At 43.6% G+C, this 21,739-nt stretch overlaps 1 protein-coding gene across 4 annotated transcripts; it reads left to right on the top strand.

Moving 5' to 3' along the window:
- Positions 1–437: 437 nt before the first annotated feature.
- On the top strand, positions 438–18,004 carry baz2a (bromodomain adjacent to zinc finger domain, 2A). 4 transcript variants are annotated; one of them, XM_078255435.1, is made up of 31 exons: positions 438–528; positions 1,870–1,993; positions 2,136–3,023; positions 3,952–5,433; positions 5,542–5,895; positions 6,113–6,382; positions 6,478–6,846; positions 6,984–7,047; positions 7,830–7,938; positions 8,046–8,147; positions 8,322–8,544; positions 8,682–8,743; positions 8,834–8,899; positions 9,010–9,399; positions 9,489–9,743; positions 9,837–10,051; positions 10,154–10,228; positions 10,348–10,522; positions 10,607–10,669; positions 10,755–10,899; positions 11,000–11,610; positions 11,719–12,058; positions 12,311–12,466; positions 12,603–12,763; positions 13,235–13,300; positions 13,438–13,721; positions 13,854–13,989; positions 14,143–14,289; positions 14,752–14,984; positions 15,133–15,276; positions 16,405–18,004. In XM_078255435.1, the coding sequence occupies exons 2-31, from the start codon at positions 1,870–1,872 to the stop codon at positions 16,562–16,564; spliced, it is 7,869 nt and encodes a 2,622-aa protein (XP_078111561.1). In that variant the 5' UTR covers positions 438–528; the 3' UTR covers positions 16,565–18,004. The 4 variants fall into 4 exon arrangements, with proteins under 4 accessions (XP_078111561.1, XP_078111557.1, XP_078111559.1 ...); XM_078255431.1 differs by having other exon boundaries at positions 3,952–5,895; XM_078255433.1 differs by having other exon boundaries at positions 470–636; positions 3,952–5,895.
- Positions 18,005–21,739: the final 3,735 nt, after the last annotated feature.

The raw sequence follows: 21,739 nt of genomic DNA, 5'->3' as shown, positions 1-21,739 counted from the left end.
AAGTAAATACCTAACATTATATATAACAGGTAGGTACCACGTTAAAGTTACATATTAATGCATTAGTAATAAGAATGCAATAATAATATAATAATAAAATGACTGAGGCAATTTGTAACTTGATAGTTAAATAACTTTTCTTTGAGGATACTTTTACTATTAATATCAAAAAGTAATGTAAGATTCTTATTATTCTTATTATTAAAACTATTAACGTTAGTACATGATTCTGGTTATTGTTATTAGGACTAGTATTATTAAAACTAAAATAATAACGTTAGTACACGATTCTGGTTATTGTTATTAGGACTATTATTATTAATAAAATAAAATTAACGTTAGTGCATGATTCTGGTTATTGTTATTTTGATTATTATTGGGGACTTTATTGTGAAGTTCCGTTAAGAAATGTTACCGGATGTGTATATGCTTATTGTTGGGAAGTTTACACTGCTGCCGTTTGCTCTGTTCTGTGATCATGGCTGCACTGGATCACACCAGCCATGTTTGCTAATTTAAAACCCAAAGGTTAGGGAATAGTTGTTTATTATTTACCGCTGTGCCGTCTTCAGCGGCATATCTGTTTTTCCGAGGGTTTTAGAGGCATCTGCGCCTTCAAAATCCAAGGACTAAAAGGTTGGATAGCTTTAACTAAAATATAAGCGAAAGTTTTGATGGTGGCAGTGTGGGAGGATGATGCTCTGCAAAAATTGTCTGTGTGCGTGCAGCGTAAACAATGTAACTTATCTGGCTGCTAGCTAACGTTAGCCCGTGAACAAAAGGGAGCACGCCTCCCATCTGTTAACAAGCGAATCTGAGTAAGTTAACGTTAGTCGTTATTAACAGACCAGTTGATATTTATTTTCATCCGCGGGACTCTATCGCTGATGGGCATCATGGACTCACACCAGCGTGGTTGCGGTACCTTCTACCTGGCTATTAGCTAACATCGCAGCTTACGTGCCGTACTTGCTCTGGGTAAACGTTGATGATGCTATCAGTTAGCTATCCTGCTAACCGTGTGTTAGCTTGGTTCTATTGTGATGATTTAGCTGAATAACCTTGGAGCTGGAGCAAGGAATATTTTTTCTTCAATGTTTCACGGCAAAGTAAACGGTAACGTTATGTCCAACCTATTAATGAGTTGAACTCATATCTAACGTTTACGGTATCGGTTGTTAGCTCAGCTGACTAGCAGCGCTTTAAAGCAAATTGTTCGTGCGAGAACGCAGCTAGCGCGGCTTAGCAAACGCGGTGCCTGCTTTGGCAACGGCCTTTTTGAATTAGGAAATCAAGCATCCATAGAGGGCTACTTTTGTATTACGAGGACATGGAATGAGTGCCTCAGGCCTTGGAGTGACTGTTAGATATTATCGCTAATCCCTTCATTGTTACTTGGCCGAGGCCACCAGGTCTTGGATACTGTTTGTGTGGCTATGCCTGTCTGGGCCGTACATTTATCATGGTTACGTTACATTAAAGAGGATGTGCTCACATTAGCAGCGCCTCATCAGCGGTAGTGATGAGCTTCTATCGTTTGTGGCCTGGCATCTGCTGTTGCTGGCTGCGACATTTTGATGGTTGTTATTGTTGGTACGAAATGGTGCTGTCACAAGCTGTAGTTGCCAAAATCAGTTATGATTTGACATTTTGTACATATTACGTAATGTCTTCAAAGCTGCATGGAAATTAAGGAATACATTTGTGATTCATATGTGGTGATGCATATCGGGCACATGCATCTTAGCCCCATTAAGCAATTGCTACCACTTTTATACATTTACATGTCATATAGTTTCTACTGAATGGACTTTGAATATTATAGTGTAAATCTGAGTATTTCTTTTTTTTGTTATTTTTGTTTTCTAGATGGAGTCAAATAATCATTTCAACTATGGCACCCACTCCTCACCAAACTCAGGACTGAAACTCTCCTCAGGGGATTCTCTTTACACTAACGGGTCCTCCATGAGTTTTCCTCAGCAGGGGAAAAGTGAGTATTTTCAGCCTTATGCCCTGTATCAAAATACAAATGAAATGAGCCTTATTGTGAAAATTGGTGTCATTTCATGTACTTTATAGAGCCAGACTTCTTTTTCACTTTTAAACTTGACCAATGTTTTTTTGTCTAACAGATATGAATGGCGAAATGAATGTGAATGGCGTCACTACTGTACTCGGTTCCGGTGTGCCTGGTTCCCACCCACCAACTGCTCCTTACCCACACATGAGCAACCACCACCAGAGCAGCATGGGCTATGACTACTTGTGGGGAGGACACCCTCAGTATGGTCCAGCCATGGGCACCTCTCCTGGGCACGGGATGCACCAGAAGCAGCCTACACCTGGGATGGTGCAGCCTCAGTCACAGCACCACTTCCAGGGTCATGGGCAGTACCAGCTGAATGGGGGTGTTGAAAGCTCCCACCAGCCCCCTGTGGCAGGCCCACCAAACATGCCTCTTACTGGGAGTCAGTACTGGAACAGGAGTAACCCTGGTCCACAGCAGATAAGTTACAATTCCCCCAGTATGTATGGGACCTACCAGAGTCAGGCACATCCTGGAATTACACCATCACAACATCACCAGCAGCAGTCCCTACAACCGCCCCCACATCAACCGTCGCAGCAACACATTCACTCCCATCATCACCCACACCACCACCACCAACAGCACCAGCAACCACAGCATTATGGCCTGATGCCTAAAGGGATGCCCTACTACCAGCATCAACCCCAACACCCATCCTTGCCGTCTCCCCAGCAACAGCCATCGCAGCAGTCTCAGCCCCAAGGCCAGGCTCAGATGATGCCCACAGCTGCCCAGAATTTTACTCCTCCACGTGGCAGCCCACAGCCCCACAGTTTAGGCAGAGGGGGCACTAGCAGCCCTCTTCTGGCAGGGATGTCCTCAACACCAATGATGTCACCGTCAACAGCACAGGATAGTGGATCACCCAAGGGCCACAGCAGGGAACGGAGCCCCCATGCTAGCAATGTGGGAATATCTACTGTCATGCAAGGTGACCACTTTACACTTTTACCTTTTTATAGATGTGTTTGTGGAACTTTTTGACTCATTTGATCCCATCAGTCCTTTTGTGTTCCATTAAAAGTAATTACTATTACATTTGTGCCTGGAATTGGTCAGTTCTACATTTTGACACTACTGGTATCGCTCAAACCTTTTCTCCAAATTTCCTCATAAATGAAACTGTCGTCTCTACTATACATTTACTTCTTTAAAGCCACCAGTTGAGTGATACTTGTATAGTCATGTGGTATTCTTCCTCTTTAACCCCTACTTGGCTTAGCCATCCCAGCTGCTGATCATATTAAAACATGGCACTCACTGGTGGCTTTAGTTTTCAATGGCATCTGTATAGAATAGTATTGTTTGTTATTGGTTAATCATTTTAGTCATGTTTTAATCAGAAATGCCAAACATTTCTGGTTCCAGCTTCTTAAATGTGAAGATTTTCCTTTTTCATTAATTATTGTAATTATTGTTATTTTATTCATCTATTTAGTCTTACGTGATACTAAACTGAATATCTTTGGGTTTTGCACTTTTCGTTGGAGAAAACAGGACACTTGAATGGCTCACTTTCTGCTCTGGGAAATTGTGATGGCCACTTTTCACTGTATTTATAGACAAAATGATTAGTTGAGAAAGTAGTCAGCAAATTAATCGATAATTAAAATGATGTTTCAGTCTTACTAGTTGTTGTTTTTTTGCACATGAATGTCTGGTATCGGGCCAGTCTCACTGGCCGTGCTCAGCGGTGGGATAGTGCCAAAATTCAACCAGCAGATGCCACTGTTTGATTATGTAAAACAGTGACCATCAAATGCTTCAATACATAATTCACTCACTGTGAATTCATCATTGAAAAACACTTACCAACGTTATTTTTTTTTGACTATTTTGTTTATTCTTTTCTCTTTCAGGGCATACGAGAGAAGCTGTCAAGGAGGTAGACACAAGCTATAATGGCATGGAAAGGGTACCTGTTGCCCATAGACTACCCAAAAGTGTGGCTCATGAGGGACCAGATTACCGTCAGCATTCTGAACAGCCAGCAGCTCAGTGTCCAGAAATGGCTTCCTCAGTCAGAGAGACAGCTGTTAATGCGCCTCCCCTGTCTGTGTCATCGCAGCTCTCTGAATCTACCAAGGCCTCAACACCTCCTCGGATCTCTACGGGTCCTGCTGTCTCTGAGTGTCCCACATCTGCCCCTGGGCCCCTTATAGAATCATCCCCTGGCGTAGAATCTACTCCACCACAAATCTCAATGCCCCCCAATGTGTCCTCTGCTCCATCTCCAGCTGCTCCTCCCAGACGTTCCTCACCTCCTCTAATGAAGCAAGGCCCCAGGCCCCCCACTTCTGCTGTGACTGAGACATCCCTTGCTGGATCCAAGCATCTGTCAGTGGGGCCCTCTTCCTCCTCCCTGCCTGCATCACCTAAAAAGTTGTCTACACCTCTTGCTTCGATTGATAGTGTGTCTAGATGTGCAGCAGTTTCTTCAGCCCCTCCAGTCTCTTCTTCATCGGATTCTGTCGGAAAGTCTGGACCCCCAAAATTAATACCTGCTGCTTCATCAGTGGGCGCAAAATCCTCATCCGCTGGTGTGGCTCCACCTCTGTCAGCATCAGGATCTTCAACCTCAACACCACCTGGCTCTTGTTTAGCAACTCCTGCATCTCCCATGTCTCTGTCAAAGGCTTCTTCAGTTGGCTGTAAACCTTGTGACCCAGCGCCCAAACCCCAGCGTCAGACAAACACTTCTCCAGCTGCTGACTCTGGTCTTTCCACTGGGTCTGCAGCGGCATCACCACCAGGAGCGGTGAACTTACCCTCTCCAGCAGCCAATGAAAGTCTTACAGTCCGACCTCTGTCTACCCTACCTCTTCTAACCACTCAAGCCTCCAGGACTGCACCAGTGTCCGCCCCTCCTGCCTTGGTGTCTGTCCCCTCTGCAACGGAGTCTGGAGTGGTCCAAAGTTCTGACTCTGAGCAGCATCCTCCTAACACCACTCCTCTTCATGCGCTGAAACAGCCGTCTCCCAGAACAGAGCACTATAGTCATAATGAGGATAGAAAAACGTTGGCTAACAAAAGAAATGGAAAACCAGAGGGACACATCTCTCAGCTTGATACGGGCACGATAAGGACATCACAGAAGGTGGGAGCTACTGAAACTAATAAACCTGAAATTTGCTCACCCAAGTCCCTCACAGATCTTCCTGGGAAGCCCTTGCAGACTACAGTCGCCCCTGATCAAAAGCCCAAGAATAAACAGACAGCTTCTGAAAAGCACCACATGCAAAGCAGTATCTGTGAGGCAGAGGACTCCTTGGTGGAGCAGACTCCACTCAGAAAGTCTTCACATCTCCACAGCACAAGGATAGAACATCTGACTGATGAAGGTTTTGATAACTCTTTACACTCAGTTTCTCACTTTGATGGCAATTCAGCGTTTAACAGCCCCTCTAGGATTGACGTCAGCTCTGTCTTTGAAAATACCTCTCTTCTAGACGGTGATAGCTCAGTCGTAGACGACTCCACTCACTTTGACAGCAGCTTTCACCTGAGAAAGGACACTTCTCAGTTTGACAGCACTTCCCATGCAGATGACGAACCATCTACTGCATTTGACACCACTAGAGATAGCAGCTATTTTGTGGAAGACTCCAGAGATGACACGTTAGACTCCTCCAGGGAAGGGGAAACGTCTGAGGCAGGAGAGACCAAGGACAGCTGTCAAATCACAGGAGAATCCATGCTAGAGTCTTCCCTGAACACCACCTCTCAGATGGAAGAGCCTTCTGTCCACTCAAGTGACTCGTCCAACTCGCACTCATTTGTGTCATCTCATCCATGTCATCAAGGTACATTCTAAATAGTTAACGGAAACTATTATCTCTTTCCCTCCCATTTAAAAAAAAGAAAAAAAAAAGTAATTTAGTCCATTAGAAATTGCTTTCATTGTCACCGAATAGAGATGTATTTCCAATACAGATTACTTGTCTTTCTGTTTTGTATGTAATTATCCTGTTTTTCTGAATTCTGCTAACACAATTTAATGTTCTTGTTGTTTCATCTCAGGACCTGAAGCAGAGTGGGGCCCCAGAGGACATGATACACCAGACTCGGCTGGACGCATTAAGACCACAGTTAATGAGACAATGACTCCCCCGAGTTTCAAGATGAGAGATGAGAACTTCATCGCCTTCAGTACCCCAGCAGAGGGCCCTGCTGTACACCCACTCCAACCAGTAACTGATCCGATTGTGACAGCTGCTGGAGGGCAGCAGAAAACCCCAGGGAAACCACGCAAACCTCGAGATCCAAAGGCAACATGGATTAAAACCCCAGGTATTCAACATTCTTATTTCACCAAAATGTTAAATGTAAATATTAAAATATTAGATTTGATTTAAAACATTTTTTTCCCCCTTTTTTATTCTAAGTTCCTGAGAAGGCCCAGCGGAAGCCTCGGGTTAGAACCCCTAAAGTGGATAAGATGAAGACTGATGAAAAGGGAGGCAATAAAGAGGAGGTAGCCAAGGGCAGAAAGAGGAAGAAGTCTCTCAAGGTGGAGGTTAAATGTGGGGAGGCTGGGCCTCCCACAGGAGAGGTTGATTCCATCACAGCCACAATTGAAGCTGTTCTGGCCAACGTTTCAGCTAATAACGCAGCAGTCGACAAACCCAAGAAGGCGAAAAGGGTCAAGAAACAAGACCAAGAAGGAAACGTGGCAAAAACATCTAAACAAGATGCTGAAACAACAACTGCTGCTGATGTTGATGACAATGATGATGCTGATAGCTCCACTGCAGGTAATGAAGAAGGTTAATTGTTTTTGTTTTTTTTTGTGAGGGGGTTCCACATCATGTAATGGGATTTTGTTGAAGCATGATATCACAATTCGACTAAATCTAATGCTTATCCCAATTGTGTGCGTTTTCTTGAACAGGTGAATCTAACAGACAGAGGAGGGTTGCAACTGAGGAGCAGGTTCAGGTCCCAATGCGGCATGGGTAATGTTCCCTTGTGGAGTTTTCTTTGTCTTGTTGTTGTTGTTGTTATTGTTATTATTATTATTCCAATCGTAACTTTACCAAAAAAGCCTTCCTATGCCATTACACTTTAGATAGTCTCGCTTAGTCAGACCCTCCTCCAAAGCGTTCTGAAGGAGGGTCTCCGATTGGACAGATAGTCTAGCTAGCTGTCTCAATTTACCCTGCAGAGACCTGAGGAGCAGTTAAAAATAGTCCTCATTAAGCCACAATTCCAACACAAAGAGAGCGCAAGGAAACGGGAAATGCGATCGTCCGGTGGAATTTTCAAGAACGTCTAGGATATAGACTACACTTTAGATGAAAGTTACTGTTAGCGAATGTAAAAACATTTTTAATAGCATGCCGGGTTGTCAGAAGACTGTCATAACCCAAAATCTTTGTCTGTACAGTTGAGTATTTTTTTTCTTAAAATATTAAATAAATCCAGAACCATTAACCAAAACATGCACAGCAAGCATGGTTTCTGACTTGGTTAACTGTCAAGACTAAACCCTAGTTTATACAGATCATTTGGTAATCCTTCACTGTGATTAGATACATTTCAATGTGCTGGCCATGTTCATCGATCAGTTGATTCTGGTGGGGGAAAAAAAACATGCATGTTAACAATAGTACATTTGTGAATTGCTAAAGAAGAGCTTTAAGAGGTTTTCAAATGTGTGCAGTGTTTGTATATTTTAACTCCAACTCCAGTTTGATCGCTATGCTCCTGTTGTAATAATGAACTCTCTTCACTGAAGTTGGAAGAGGGAGATTCGTGTGAAGAAAATGGAGAACCGCATGAAGGGCGAAACCTGGTACTACACACCTTGTGGAAGAAGGATGAAGCAGTTCCCTGAAATAATAAAGGTACATTTCCTGGCTATTAAACAAAACCATAAATATCTTTTTAAGTTATTAAAATCATAGTCTTTTAAGGCAATAATGTCAATGTTTCTTTCTATTGCTTCTTCCAGTACTTGAAGAGACACACAGACAGTGTGGTCAGCAGAGAACACTTCAGCTTCAGCCCACGCATGCCTGTTGGAGATTTTTATGAAGAAAAAGAAACTCCTGAGGTCTGTATATTTTTTTTCTGAGTACTACTCTATTTTTTTTATTTTTCAATGTGAGAAGAAAGTAAAATCATTGACAGATTGAAAGGATTAGGATACAACTCATGGTTTTACAAACCTGTCAGAAATGTGTTGAAGACGGATTTGGGGACTCATCATTCTCTACATGTGTTACAGGGCAAGCAGTGGGTCCTCTTGGCTAATGAGGAGGTTCCATCTATGATCATGGCCATCACTGGCCGGCGAGGTCGACCTCCAAACCCTGATAAAGAGAAACCACGCAGGGTTCGTGGCCTGAAGGGAGGGCAGGCCCGTCGCCCTGGTAGACCTCCCAAACCCAAGATGATTGATCTCCTTAGCAAAGTTGACGCCAAGCTTTTGAAGCAACTTGAAGCCAAGGGTGAGTGGATGTCGACTGGAGGAGTGTACAGGGATGTGTTTTAGCTATTAAGACTTGGCATACATGAGTCTTGAAACCAGATGACTTGCACATAACAAGTTTGTACTGAGCTAATTTTTTGTATTCCCGTTTTATAGAAGCTCTCACCGAGGAAGAAAAGGAGAAACTTGCAAAAATCAAAAAGAAAATGAAAAAAAAGGTATGTAGTTCAGTTCATGTAGTTCCTAATGTTGAGCGGTTGTGCTTTTGACATCTCCTCCTGATTCTGTTGCTGCTGTTTATTATTTAGGCAAGAATGAAGAGAAGGGAGGAAACAAAGATTAAGAAGATGAAAGCGGAAAAAAAGAAAGCCAAGGTACAGACAAAACACTCCACACAAACACCCAATGATTAATCAGCTTTTTTTCCTCCACACCATCTCTTCCTCACCTCCAACTCTTCTTTCTTTCCCTTTTGTCGGTTCAGCTTGAGCAAGCCAAGGACCTAGAGCTGAAGGCTCTACCAACAGACCCGACAGCCCCACAGGCCACACAGCCTGCATCACGGTCTGCTGCAGAGCCCAAGAAGCCTGGCCTCAGGAGGTCAGTCAAGGTTGAGGCTCCCCCACCAGTACAGCAGACTGATGAGGAGCGCATAGCCCAGGGTAAGAGGGTGCTGGGTGCTCGGAGTAAAGCCAAGGCTCTGGCTAAAGCCCAGGCAGAGGCAGAGGCGGCAGCTCAGGCTGCGCTGGCAGCTAAGAGGGCAGCAGAGAGGAGAGCGCAAGCCCAGAGACGCTTGGAGGAGCGGAGGAGACAGCAGTTGATCGCAGAAGAACTGAAAAAGCCCACAGAGGACATGTGTCTCACTGACCACAAAGTGAGTTTTGTAATTCCTTTAGTCTACTCTAATGGCACTGTGATTGCAGATGATATTAATCATGGCCTTTTGAACTTTGTCTCCATCAGCCCCTGCCAGAGCTGTCCCATATACCTGGTGTGGTTCTCTCTGGCAAAGCCTTTGCACACTGTCTGACTGTGGTTGAGTTCCTACATGGCTATGGAAAGATGATTGGTCTCAATATACCCAAGGACGTCCCCAGCCTTGCTACCCTGCAGGAGGGCCTCTTAGGCATGGGTGACAGCCAAGTAGAGGTTCAGAACCTACTGATAAAGCTGGTGGAGGCTGCACTCCATGATCCAGGCCTGCCATCATTTTACCAGGTGTGTGATACAGTTTGAGCATTTTCTCCATTAATGCCATCCCTGAGTGATAAACCTTTTACTCTATATTTTTCTCCTCATCCCAACCTTCAGTCAGTAAAGATCCTTGGGGAAAAGCTGGTTGAGTCGGAGCTGACCCGCAGCACAGTCTCAGAAGTACTACGCGTCTTTTTGGAATCTCATGATTATGAGACAGAAGTGTGCAACACACTGAGGACCAAAACATTTCATGCCCTGCCTCCTGACACCAAGGCAGCCATCCTGGGTTTCCTGGTGGACGAGCTCAACAGCAGCAACGTTGTGACGAGGTCAGAACAAGATCTCATTTATCCTGTAGGATACTCTTGAACCTAAAAGTTTGTTACTACCACATTTTTGTAACTTTATTAATGTGTGCATTTATATTTCAGTGACATTGACAACACATTAGAAAACATGGCAACTTACAGGAAGAACAAGTGGATCATTGAGGGGAAGTTGCGCAAGTAAGATCATGATTTTCTCTCTTCAAATACAGAAAACTTGACAGTTTACTCAGATCTTTTTTGTAATTAAAGCACAGAGCCGTAGGACATGTTGATCCTGATTGTTTTCTCCCTTGCAGACTGAAGGCGGCACTAGGGCGTCGTACAGGACGATCAGAGGAAGAGCTCGGTTTTGAGGAGAGGAGGCGGAGTGCCAGAGTGGCCGAGGAAGAGAACCTCAGTATGGAGGAGAGTGGCCTAGTCTCGGAGAGAAGCAGCCGCCGTGCACGCAAAGAAGAGCCCAAACTCAGTGATGTACGTGTCTGCTGTTGTGTTTTTTTCTTTCAGTATTACAAATTGATTTTTCCTGCATTTAATTTTGTATTTGTTCTGTTACAGAGCGAGAGCCCTACCAATGCCAGCATTCCAGAACTTGAACGGCAGATAGATAAGCTAGCCAAGGTAAGCCTGCTGCTACACACAATGAGTTCTTTATACATTTATGTTGCTTTATATTGAATATTCCTCTACTTTTGGATTTCCGCAGCGGCAAGCGTTTTTCCGTAAAAAGCTGCTACAGTCATCTCATTCCATGCGGGCCGTATTGCTGGGCCAGGACCGTTACCAGCGCAGATACTTGGCCCTACCCCACCTTGGAGGAGTTCTGGTCGAGGGGCCAGAGGAGCTGTTGAGTGAGTCTGAGAATAAATCTGAAAGAAATGTTATCACTCGCATTTTTAGACTTTACAACCCCTTGGCTTGTCAATCTAAACTTATATTTCTATTATGCAGCTTCTGGAGAAGTCCTTGTAGCTGAAGTTCCTGTCACCTTCCTCAAAAAGGAGCCCAAAGTTGAGGAGACCGCTATGCCTACCACTCCCCCTCCTACTCTGCCTACTTCTTTTTCCTCTGCTGCCCCTGCCCAGGCCCAGACCTCGTCCCCGGAGGAGGACCCCCTCCCTGGCACTGCATCCCTCATGAGCAGGCCAAGAGGACGAGGACGCCCCCGAAAAATCAAACTAGAAGTGGAGCTTCACCTCCGCACTGCAAAGATTCGCCGCCGGCGTCGAAGTAGCGCCAGGTCGGGGGGTGAAGAAGGGCCAGGATCACCGAACAGTGGCACACTTGACCTCACACAGACTGCTTTCAAGAGCTGGCTCAGCCAATCACAGGAAGCAGTGACCAACGGCACATGCTCAGCAGCAGGGGATGCTCCGGAGGGCAACCGACCAGAGGAGAGTGTGAAGGAGATTGCAGAGAAACGGGGACAGTGGTTCAACCTGCTCCCCAAACAACCATGTGACGATAACTCTCTGACCAAGCCCCAGATACCCAGCTCACCCCCTAAACTCCTCCCTCAGATCCTGAGTGCTCTGCCCGCACTCACTGCTCCACTCGTGCAGGTTTGCCACCACAATCCTAACTATAAATACATTTTAATTTTGCTATAACTATGCACGTTGAGACTTCGGTGTGATGTATAAATAAATAATCTCTCCCTACCCCTCCAGCCGGACCCGCTCTTGCCTGGCCTGACTCCTGCTGACCCTGTGACCACAGCAACGCCACAGGGCATTGCCTCTACACTACCTGCCTCTGCTGTTCCCGTTTGTGCCCCAGTACCACCTCTTCCTGAGCTTCTTCCAGCTCCCATTCCTCCTGCCACGCCTACTCCAACTACCCCCCCGAGGCCAAGTCGCAGGCGAAGGAGAGGTAGCAGAGGCAGCAGTCCTGCACGCAGAGGGCTGAGAGGAGCTGCAGCCAAGCGTCGTGGCCGCCCTCCCAACTCTGTGTTCCAAGAGCTTGAGCAGCAGTACTTCACACAACTGGTGGTCAAGCCCATACCAGCATGTATGTAGTATCTGGTTAAAAAAAAGTCTTGTTTTCTGAGATGTTTTTCTTTCAAATTCTTTTGACTGCTACCAAATTCAACAATTCCTGAACTATATGACTGAGCTAATCCAAGGATGTAAGACAGCTAGTGTCCAAAAATGTACAAAAAATATAAATCATGGTCATTTATTGTTCTCTGTGAAAAACACAACTAGTGTATTTGTCTTATTTGTAATGTGTACTATAATGCATACATGTTTTCTTTTCCAGCTATGGTGCGTGGCTGGTGGTGGATCAAGGATCCAGAGGAACTGTATAGCACCTTACAGGCCCTCCATCCAAGGGGCATCAGGGAGAGGGTGCTCCATAAGCATTTGGCCAAACACATGGAGAGCTTGGCTGAGATGTGCACCAAACCTATCGACGGTGAGTATTGTTGGTAAATGGATCATCTCAGTTGTGTTGTGAAATTTGTTACACAGCTTACATGATTGTGCTAAAAGTCGTTCTGCATATCGCCCTGCGCTATCCTTACAACTGTTCTTGGGTTCTTTCCGGCTAGACCCTATATTTAAGTCGAAGGTAGAGGAGAAGGATGTGCTAATAGAGGCTCTGCAGCAGCCCTGGCAAGTGCAGGAGAAGACAATGGAGACTGACATCAGCGCCCTACAGTGGGTGGAGGACCTGGAGCAGCGGGTCATTGCCGCTGACCTCCATCTCAAGGTAAGAAATATCATGTCGCTTTTTGTGTGTCTTTAATCTGCATTGTCTGATTTAAACAAAACAACAGCTACAACTCCAGTTGAGTTAACAAAGTAAAATGAATAGTTTGAGGATTTTTTACAACTACAATACCATGATAAATGATGAGTGGCTTTTTTATGATTCTAAGAGATATGTGCAGAACAAATAATATTGGGACTACAGCCCTGTGGAGACCCTACCCACTTTGAGTCTGTCATTCAACATTTCGCTCCTCTTATTTACTGTGATCTCCCTGCTTTCAAAATCTCTAATAGACTAAAAATTATTAAATAAAATGTTTTATAACATTTTCAAAAACAAATCACAGAATACTAACATATTTGGGTTATGCTGTGGCCATGTGCTGAGAGCTGTGTGTTCCATTCACAACACTATGAAAACATCTGGGAAGTAGTAAAACCTCATATCTGCTTGTTGTGTTCTTACAAGGCGGCACCGCACAGTGCAATGAATGATGCTGAGTCCAACACGGAGACACCAATGCCAGAATTTCAGGTAACCATTAAAAGTCATAATAAAACCATTCCTCAATTCTTTAGTTTTGGAAAAATGAAGTTCTATATACTTCTGTTTAGTTATCTCCCTCACTGATACTTAAACTCTCCGTGTCTCGACTCTGCCTCTATTTTAAGCCCTACACAATCCCAGATCCAGACTCCACACGTGATGACCTCCAATACTATGAACATGACGCCGACCCACGTGATGACTGGATTGTGCGAACTAAGAAGGAGTGGTCTGGCCTTCCACGCATCGCCACACACCCGCTGGACTTGGCCGTGCTGCGGTTGGCTAACCTTGAGCGAAATATTGAGAGACGCTACCTGAAGGAGCCGCTCTGGAACCCAGCCGAAGTGATGCGCCTCGCTCCTCTCACCCCTACCCCAGGAGAAGAGCATCCCATGGATGCCATCAGGTGAGAAGAAGAGGCTTTCTCTGGAGCGCAGGGGAAGAGTTTGTTTTGTTATATATATATATATATATATATATATATATATATATATATATATATATAAAATCTATTTTCTCATAATTTTATTCTGTCCAGTCTGGAAAGTGAGATCACGTCTCGACTACGAACATGGCGACAGGCTCTGGATCGCTGCCGCAGCGCTCCCCAGGTCTGTCTGTGTTTACTTCAGCTGGAGAAGGCCATTGCTTGGGAGAGATCTGTGACGAAAGTGGTAAATAACTTTACCTTGCAAGATTGTTCTTAGACTCTGGTGTTCTTACTTGTTTGTGTTATTTTGTGAGTTGCGCTTTCAAAAAAAGGTAACACCAAATTCAAATGTGTTGTCATTATATCAATAAGGAATTCTTCTCTGCTTTTTATCCAGACTTGCCAGGTTTGCAGGAAGGGAGACAACGATGATTGCCTGTTGCTGTGTGACGGCTGTGATCGTGGCTGTCACATGTACTGCCTGAGGCCCAAAATCACCCAGGTGCCAGAGGGAGACTGGTTTTGTCCCACCTGCGTTGCCAAGGTCAGAACCCTTCCTGTGATTCTTGACTAAAAAAACTTCAACACAATTTACAGGAAAAAATCTTTTGAATCTGGAGCTTTTTGTAGTAATTGTTTCCTTTTTTGAAGTAATTTCGTCTCTGCTACACCAGAGCCAGGTTTATTGCCAAGCAAGTTTTCATATACAAGCTTTGACTTGGTATTGGTGCATATTAAGAAGCAAGTACCACAAAAGTAAAGAATCAAATAAAAAGGAAATTTAAAATATATATATATATATATATATATATATATATATATATATATATATATATATATATATATATATATATATATATATATTATTTATTTATTTATTTATTTATTTATTTATTTATTATTATTATATTTTTTATTTTTTTATTTATGAAAAATATTTAAAAATGATAAGAACTGGACAGTCCCTCACCAGCTCAACCTGCTTCTTATTCACTCTGTCTCTCAGGAGGACTGCGATTCACCACGCTCGTCCAAAAAGAGAACCAGGGTGAAAAAGAGAAGATATGAAGACGACAGCTCTGAAGATGAGACGACAACCCGACGCAAAAGTGGCGGCATGGCAACGCGGTACAAGGAGACCGTGACACCCCCCTCATCTTCCCGTCACTCTGGAGAAGGAAGCGCAGCTAAACGCCGTCGCATGACAACCCGCAACCAGCCTGACCTCACCTTCTGCGAGTAAGTCCCGCCTTCATCGCTATCGAGCTACTTACAGGCAGAAAGATCGAGCTGATGTTACACAACAGGATTTGAGTCTACAGGGTGACATTTTGTTTTGACAGTTATCTTGTCGTGGATTTGTGTTAATTATTTAATTTCCTGCCAGGATCATTCTAATGGAGATGGAGGCTCATGCAGACGCCTGGCCGTTCCTTGAACCCGTCAACCCCCGACTGGTGCCAGGCTACCGCCGCATCATCAAGAACCCCATGGACTTCCTCACCATGAGAGAGAGATTGCTACAGGGAGGGTGAGAGCGGATCATGCTTCACCTTTCATCAGTACTACTTTTATTCATTAGCTCACATGCACAATAGTTAAATGTTCACTTATCAAGGGTCATTGAGGAGCATTCTCCTCAACTTACTCAATGAAATTTAAAAACAATTTCAGTGGCTATTAGGAAATAGGACTAACAAGTTTGCAAACAATTATTCGACAGAAAAGAGGTTAATATTGACTATACAACTGTCGTAGAAATACGAAACATAAATATCAAAAGTACAAAACAGTCAAATATGTTACACTGAAACCATTAATAGATAATATTAATTATAAAAATGCCAATAAATGGAACAAAATCAATTAAATTTTTGTGTCAAATCATAACAGGAATTATCTCATGACACTTTACAGATAGAGTAGGTCTAGACCACACTCTATAATTTACAAGGACCCAACAATTCCAGTGATTCCCCCAAGAGCATGCATGAATGCGTAAGTGCGACAGTGGCAAGGAAAAACTCCCTTTTAGGAAGAAAATAAAGATAGTCACAATAAAGATAATGACTGGAAGTAGTAGTTGTAATAGTTCATGGTGTCGTAGAGCACAGCAGGGCGTAACAGGGCGTGGCAGGGCGTTGGCTGGACATAGCAAGTCGAAGCTGGGCATTGCAGTGCGTAGCAGGGTGTAATAGGGCACAGCAGGGCGTAGGGCAGGACCACGGCAACTGCTGCCACCATGATTGAGGTGCCATCATGATCCAAGATGATGATGCTGGGCGGAAAAAGAACATAAGGACTCCGGGGAATAAGCTCCCCGGAGCTATGTTAGTAACAAGCATTTCTGGGACATGAATACACACAGATGGAAAGAGAGAGGAGAGAGATGCTCAGTGTGTTAAAGGAGGTACCCCGGTAGTCTAGAACTATAACCGCATAACTAAGAGCTGCAGAGAAGGGGAGATAGGGAGGCTGTGTTCCGTGATTGTGGTTACACACCTGCCCCCGCCGGTCTAGGCTAACGCTGCGACTCATTACTCCCTAAGTATATGTAAGCTTTCATCCAGTCTGGGAAAGGAGGCTCTCCAGGAATATTTTGTCTGTCTCTGGTACTTTTTAACATCATTCTTTTCCCTCCTCTGTTTCCTTGTCTCAGGTACTGCAGCTGCGAGGAGTTTGCAGCAGACGCAGAGCTCGTCTTCAACAACTGTGAGCAGTTCAACGAGGACACGTCAGAGGTGGGAATGGCTGGACACACCATGAGGCGTTTCTTTGAGAGCCGCTGGGCGGAGTTCTACTCAAATAAGGACAAATAGATGCCTACAACGTTCCCCCCCTGATGGTGGGGCTATAGACTGTTGGTGCTGTCACCGTCCCAGTCACACGCTCTCCATTACTGCTAAGACTGTATGGAGTTTTTTCCAGCTATGTGTATTCTCTCATGTATAGGTATATATGTATAGATTTTGGCTATTTGTCTGTTATTTTTTCCTCTACTGGCCACATCTTTTTCAGGCCCGGAGCTGAACTGGCTTGAACTTGTACCCATTCCCCATTACAGAGAGTGAGAACACGTCTCTCTTCACTTTTACTTCCTCCTTTTGGTGTCACCTCAGCACCCCATCTCCTGTTTGCGTTCTCCTGTCACGTCCTTTCACAAGCCCTATGTCGTAGCGAGGCCTTCGGTCAAGCCTTGCTTGTGGGGTGATGACAGTCTCAGGCCAGGTCAGAGTATTTTGGCACTCAGACTCCTACTGAAAGTCAGGGACTGTAAACACTTTTGCAGCCTAACGGCTACATACTGGACCTGCTTAGCACCGCTCAACGACAAAATGGATCAAACCTCTTCACTGAGCTCGGCCCATTTCTTACCTGTTCAATGGAAATGTAATGTAATGTGGTCTTATTGCTCTATATTTTTATTATATATTCTATATATAAATATATATAAAGATTACAATAGCTGGGATTATTTAATAGCAATAGCTCGTAGTTAATGTGTACAGATTACCTTATAGAGATGTCTAGACGATTCTGAAAAGGCCAGTTAAACTAAAAGGAATCTGTTCTTGGACTGTCACAAGTAGATGTTGTATAACCTCCACTTAAAGTCTCGCACGCCACACATACACCCTTTTTACCAACACACACATTAACATGCACACAATTTCACACACAAAATACCCACCACCTGCTGCTGTGGGAAATACACTGGTTTCTGAAACTGGGGGACTTTTTTAGTGTTGGTCAGTCAGTCTTATATTTCACTGTCTGTCTTGTTAAGAGTAAATTATCAGCTAGTTGCACCTGAACTGTGTCACAGGCTGTATACAACTGCAAGAATGCTACTGCAACACATGGCTCACACTGACCAGACAAGATAGTGTTTGCAGCTTTAAAACTGCAACTGATTAGTGTTGAAAATGTACTTCTGTTTGTCTGTAACTCGTCTGACCATGCAAAAACATCAAAAAGTAGTTGCGTACGAGGCTAAAACCCTCATCCCATTTTAAAGACTAGAATTGCAAAGGAGCTTTGAGGTATTGGGCACATTCCTGCCTGGTTTTCTGTCTTAACATTCCTTTTTAATGTTTTTTTTTTTTTTGTCTTTATAAGGGCCAATGTATGATGTTGCTTGGCATGGTTGGTGTGCTATGAAGGCGACTGGATGACTCCACACTCTGGTTTTTATTTAAACGTGTTTCTTACACTGAACTCAAATCCGTTGATAGGAAAATAAACTTTGTTGTCCCTTATTACACTTAAAGAGACGGACGTTTTTTCAAAAAAAAGAAAAAAAAGACATGAAAACCAAATGTGGTGTTGAGTGAATTTTTAATAATGTACAGTTTTGGTGACTTTAAATTTGTTCCTTTATATTTTTAGGACCAATTCGTCATTTTTAAGAGATATTACAAGACTGTGTTGTATTAAGGTGATGTAACACGTGTGCATCTGTAGAATGTACTGTGAGTTGAATAAAAACCACATCTAGTAGAGTATCTAGTAGTTTTTTTCTCGGTCCTATCTGAGTCATCTGTGTGTTCTCCATGTTTCTCTTATAATTGGGGTTTCCGTCGTGTGTTCTTGTTTCCTCTCACAGTCCTAAGACATGCAGGTTAGGTCAACACCCATAACTAGATGTTTTCTCAATCTTAGTGTGTATGAAAGACTGGCGACCTGTTTGGGCCCGGTGCATGCTGGGATAGGCTTCAGCCCCTCCCAGCTCCTGAAATAGATGGATATACTGCACATGGCTAATAAACCAACATGAGCAGATCTAGTGCCTTTGAGAGGTTTAGTATATGTTTTAAGTGTTCTGTGTTTAAAGTTGTTTTCTTGGGACTTTTTGCAGACTAAACAATCAAGAAAATAATATTCAGTAATACAAATGCAGCCCTGAGACTCTAGTATTTGTAAAATATCTATGAGACTGAAGTTTATAGTGTGCTGAAAGGTTCTTTAATATTACTGATTGTGTAATTGCAATAAATACAACAACAGCATACCTGAAAAGAATGTGGCACTGTTAAATACCTCTGGTTTTATTGGCAGATAAGCATTTTCCAAATAGTCAAATTTTTTACACACCGCCTGCTCACCTCATACCTCTACTAAAACTCATTGTATATCACAAGGCAAGCACACAGCAATATGTCACATTAAAGAGTGAAAAAGAAAGGCCAACCATGATGGAAATATGCTGAAGTGTTTGGGCGGGGCTCTGCAGTTCTGTGGAGAGTCCTGTCTGAGGCACATGCTGCTGGGAACGTCCTGCCGTCACTCCCAGCTGCTCTACAGAGGTAGACTCAAGTTCATTCACTACACAACCACTTATATTCTAACACCTTACATTTACAGAACACCTAAAAAAGTAAAACATAAGGATATATGGAGGGATATATAAAATAGGTCTACTGTCTTTTAGTGCATCTCTCCATCCCTATTTGCCTATATCACTCTCTCAAATCCCTGTGCTGGCACTTTGTGTGTGTGTGAAATTGTGTCAGTGTCAGCACTCTGGGAGGAGGGGGCTGAAAACTCCCCACGCCAGCGGGTTCCACTGTGCCCCCCACCCGTCCCGCTCCACACAGTTAGGCTTAGCCCCACAAAAGGGGGGATAACAGTTTAACAGTTGCCGTGGAGAAGAGGGGGTAATCCACGACATAATGGGGCACGCCAGCAGCGCCCCCAACCCCCGCTCTACCAACCAACCAGTTCATTCTGGACTCCGTCTGCCAGATTGATGGCCCATGATGCCTGGAGGGTCAGGAGAATCAGATTGAACTCCAAACATCTCCACATCATGGAAGCTGCCTCTATTCTGCTGCTAAAACATACACATTGTAGTAAATGAAGAAATAATAACGCATTTAAAAATGTCAATATTCAGATGGTGCAAAGCAGCATCACAGATGCAATATTCTCACGTTTTAGTTAAACAGAGGAATTCTGTGGTGTGTGTTTGTTTGATATCAAAGAGTGAAAATGAAAAGCCTGCACAGATGCTGCATCACAATAGGGTCTATGGCAACAGCATCATGAAAGAGTTTGTCCCCATGGTGATCAGAGCAGTAAGTAATTTCTGGAAGGGAGAAAAAAAGGTGGGTGGGAGGAGGTCTTTGGGTTTAGTCTCCACATAACATAACAGTTACATTGACAAAAAAAACATAAGAAAAAAACAGAGGACACAAAGAAGAGTCATATTTATCTGATGCTGAAATGCATCAATGTAGACTATTACCCAATAGACAATTTCACAGCAGAGGATGTGGTCTGTTCTTGTTGCTCTGGTCCTCTGCTCACTAATGGTCCCTTTCTCCTATAATTGATATGAAAATCAGGCTGAGCAGCAGTAATGGTTGCCAGGTGCTCAGGACACGCCAACACAGGAGACAACAGGACAAGCCACAAACACCTTTATATTATGTTCATGTTGTACTCTTGTATGTATGTAGTTCATAGTTTTGTTATTGTCAACAAATTCAATGAAAAGACCAAAACCAACAATACATTGGTCTGTCTCTCAATACATCTCGGTTTGACCACCCTGTCTACAACCCTCAAACACGCTGATTCTGTTCATTCCTACTGAAGAAGTAAAATATTTAATGAGATTATGACTCCACAGCCATGCTAGTGGCTCTGTGAGGCTGCACTTAGGCATAGCGGTGCTTTGAGCTAAATGCTAATGTTAGCATGCTAACATGATCACACAATGACAATGCTAACATGTTGATTTTTAGCATGTATGTTTGGAATGTTCGTCATGTTTGTTTCATGTGTTAGCATGCTAACATTTTCTAATTAGCACTAAACACAAAGTACAGCTGAGGCTGATTTGAATGTCATTTTGCAAATAGTCAGTTATAAAGCTGGGCAGTGTAGTTTTTAGCAACCACTACTCAAAAAGGAGTAAATCGTACATATGTTGGGAATATGTGGATTTGTACACGTGTTGCTCTGTTTACAGCAGAAGGACGGTGTATATGTGGCTCAAAATAAACTACTGTGCCCATGCAGGTTCATGGAAGGAACATGTGAGCCAGTTAGGGCTGTCAAACGATTATTTGTTTTTAATCGCGATTAATCGCTGAAGTTCTATAGTTAATCGCAATTAATCGCATATTTTATCATATGTTTAAAATTCTATTATTTTGCATTTCAGAACAGTTTTTAAGTACATATTAACAATCGAAAGCAATTTTTACCAGTGTATCTTGATTGGGAATCAAATGAATGCAAAGAAAGTTACTTTATGAACTTGATTTTAAGATTTGTAATTATTTATTTACTGTAAACAAAAGAAAAATGTGTGAATCTGTCATTATTGCACAATTCCTCCAAGTACCTAACTAAAAAACTAAAAATCCCTATCCTTACCAGAGTCAATATAGTGTTTAGTAACTCCTAAATAATGTTGATTATTACTGGTTAATGAGCAGCTCATTTCTGCACAAGTCTGTGTTAACACAGCCCATCTCCACTCTTACCCGGCGACAGAGAAACAGGCCGGATAGTCCGGTACACTGTTGTTTCCACAACAACAAAAACACAGCAGTCTCTGAACTTGCGTTGGGAGTTTCGTTGAAGTTGGACGTAGTCCAGTTTTTGGCTAATGAGCGGACACTTGCAAGCAGGATTGATGGAACAGGTGGCCGGCTATTGTTAGCTTTCCACCTAGCTAGGTTATACTCCAGCCCCCGTTCGCGTTTCACCACTGAGGATGTCCCCCCGTGAACGCCCGCTCCAGCCGCTGCCCGCTACGGCCGCTGCAGCTGCTTGCTCCGGCCACCGCTGCTGCCCGCTCCGGCCACCGCTGCTGCCCGCTGGTCAAACTAACCTGTACGGCGGGCCACAGCAACCTCTTATTTCCGAACATTCATCTCTCCCCCGCCCCCCGAGGGCCGGTGGTCTAGTATCACGTTAACTGTACTACTATGCTTAGCTCCGTAGGTGGTAGCTCGAGCTTGACGTGCTTCGGTTATATT

Source organism: Sander vitreus, chromosome 7, assembly GCF_031162955.1.
Source record: "Sander vitreus isolate 19-12246 chromosome 7, sanVit1, whole genome shotgun sequence".
Classification (NCBI taxonomy): domain Eukaryota; kingdom Metazoa; phylum Chordata; class Actinopteri; order Perciformes; family Percidae; genus Sander; species Sander vitreus.
Note: the sequence above shows the minus strand (reverse complement) of the source record. Positions and strands in the feature narration are given on the sequence as shown.

What these genes read in the sequence shown, in the direction of transcription:
- baz2a (XM_078255431.1), top strand. Translation starts at nt 1,870, where the DNA reads ATGGAGTCAAATAATCATTTCAACTATGGCACCCACTCCTCACCAAAC. An exon ending in AAGAGCCCAAACTCAGTGAT is followed by an intron (nt 10,523 to 10,606) that starts GTACGTGTCTGC and finishes GTTCTGTTACAG; the next exon opens with AGCGAGAGCCCTACCAATGC. An exon ending in AGATAGATAAGCTAGCCAAG is followed by an intron (nt 10,670 to 10,754) that starts GTAAGCCTGCTG and finishes GGATTTCCGCAG; the next exon opens with CGGCAAGCGTTTTTCCGTAA.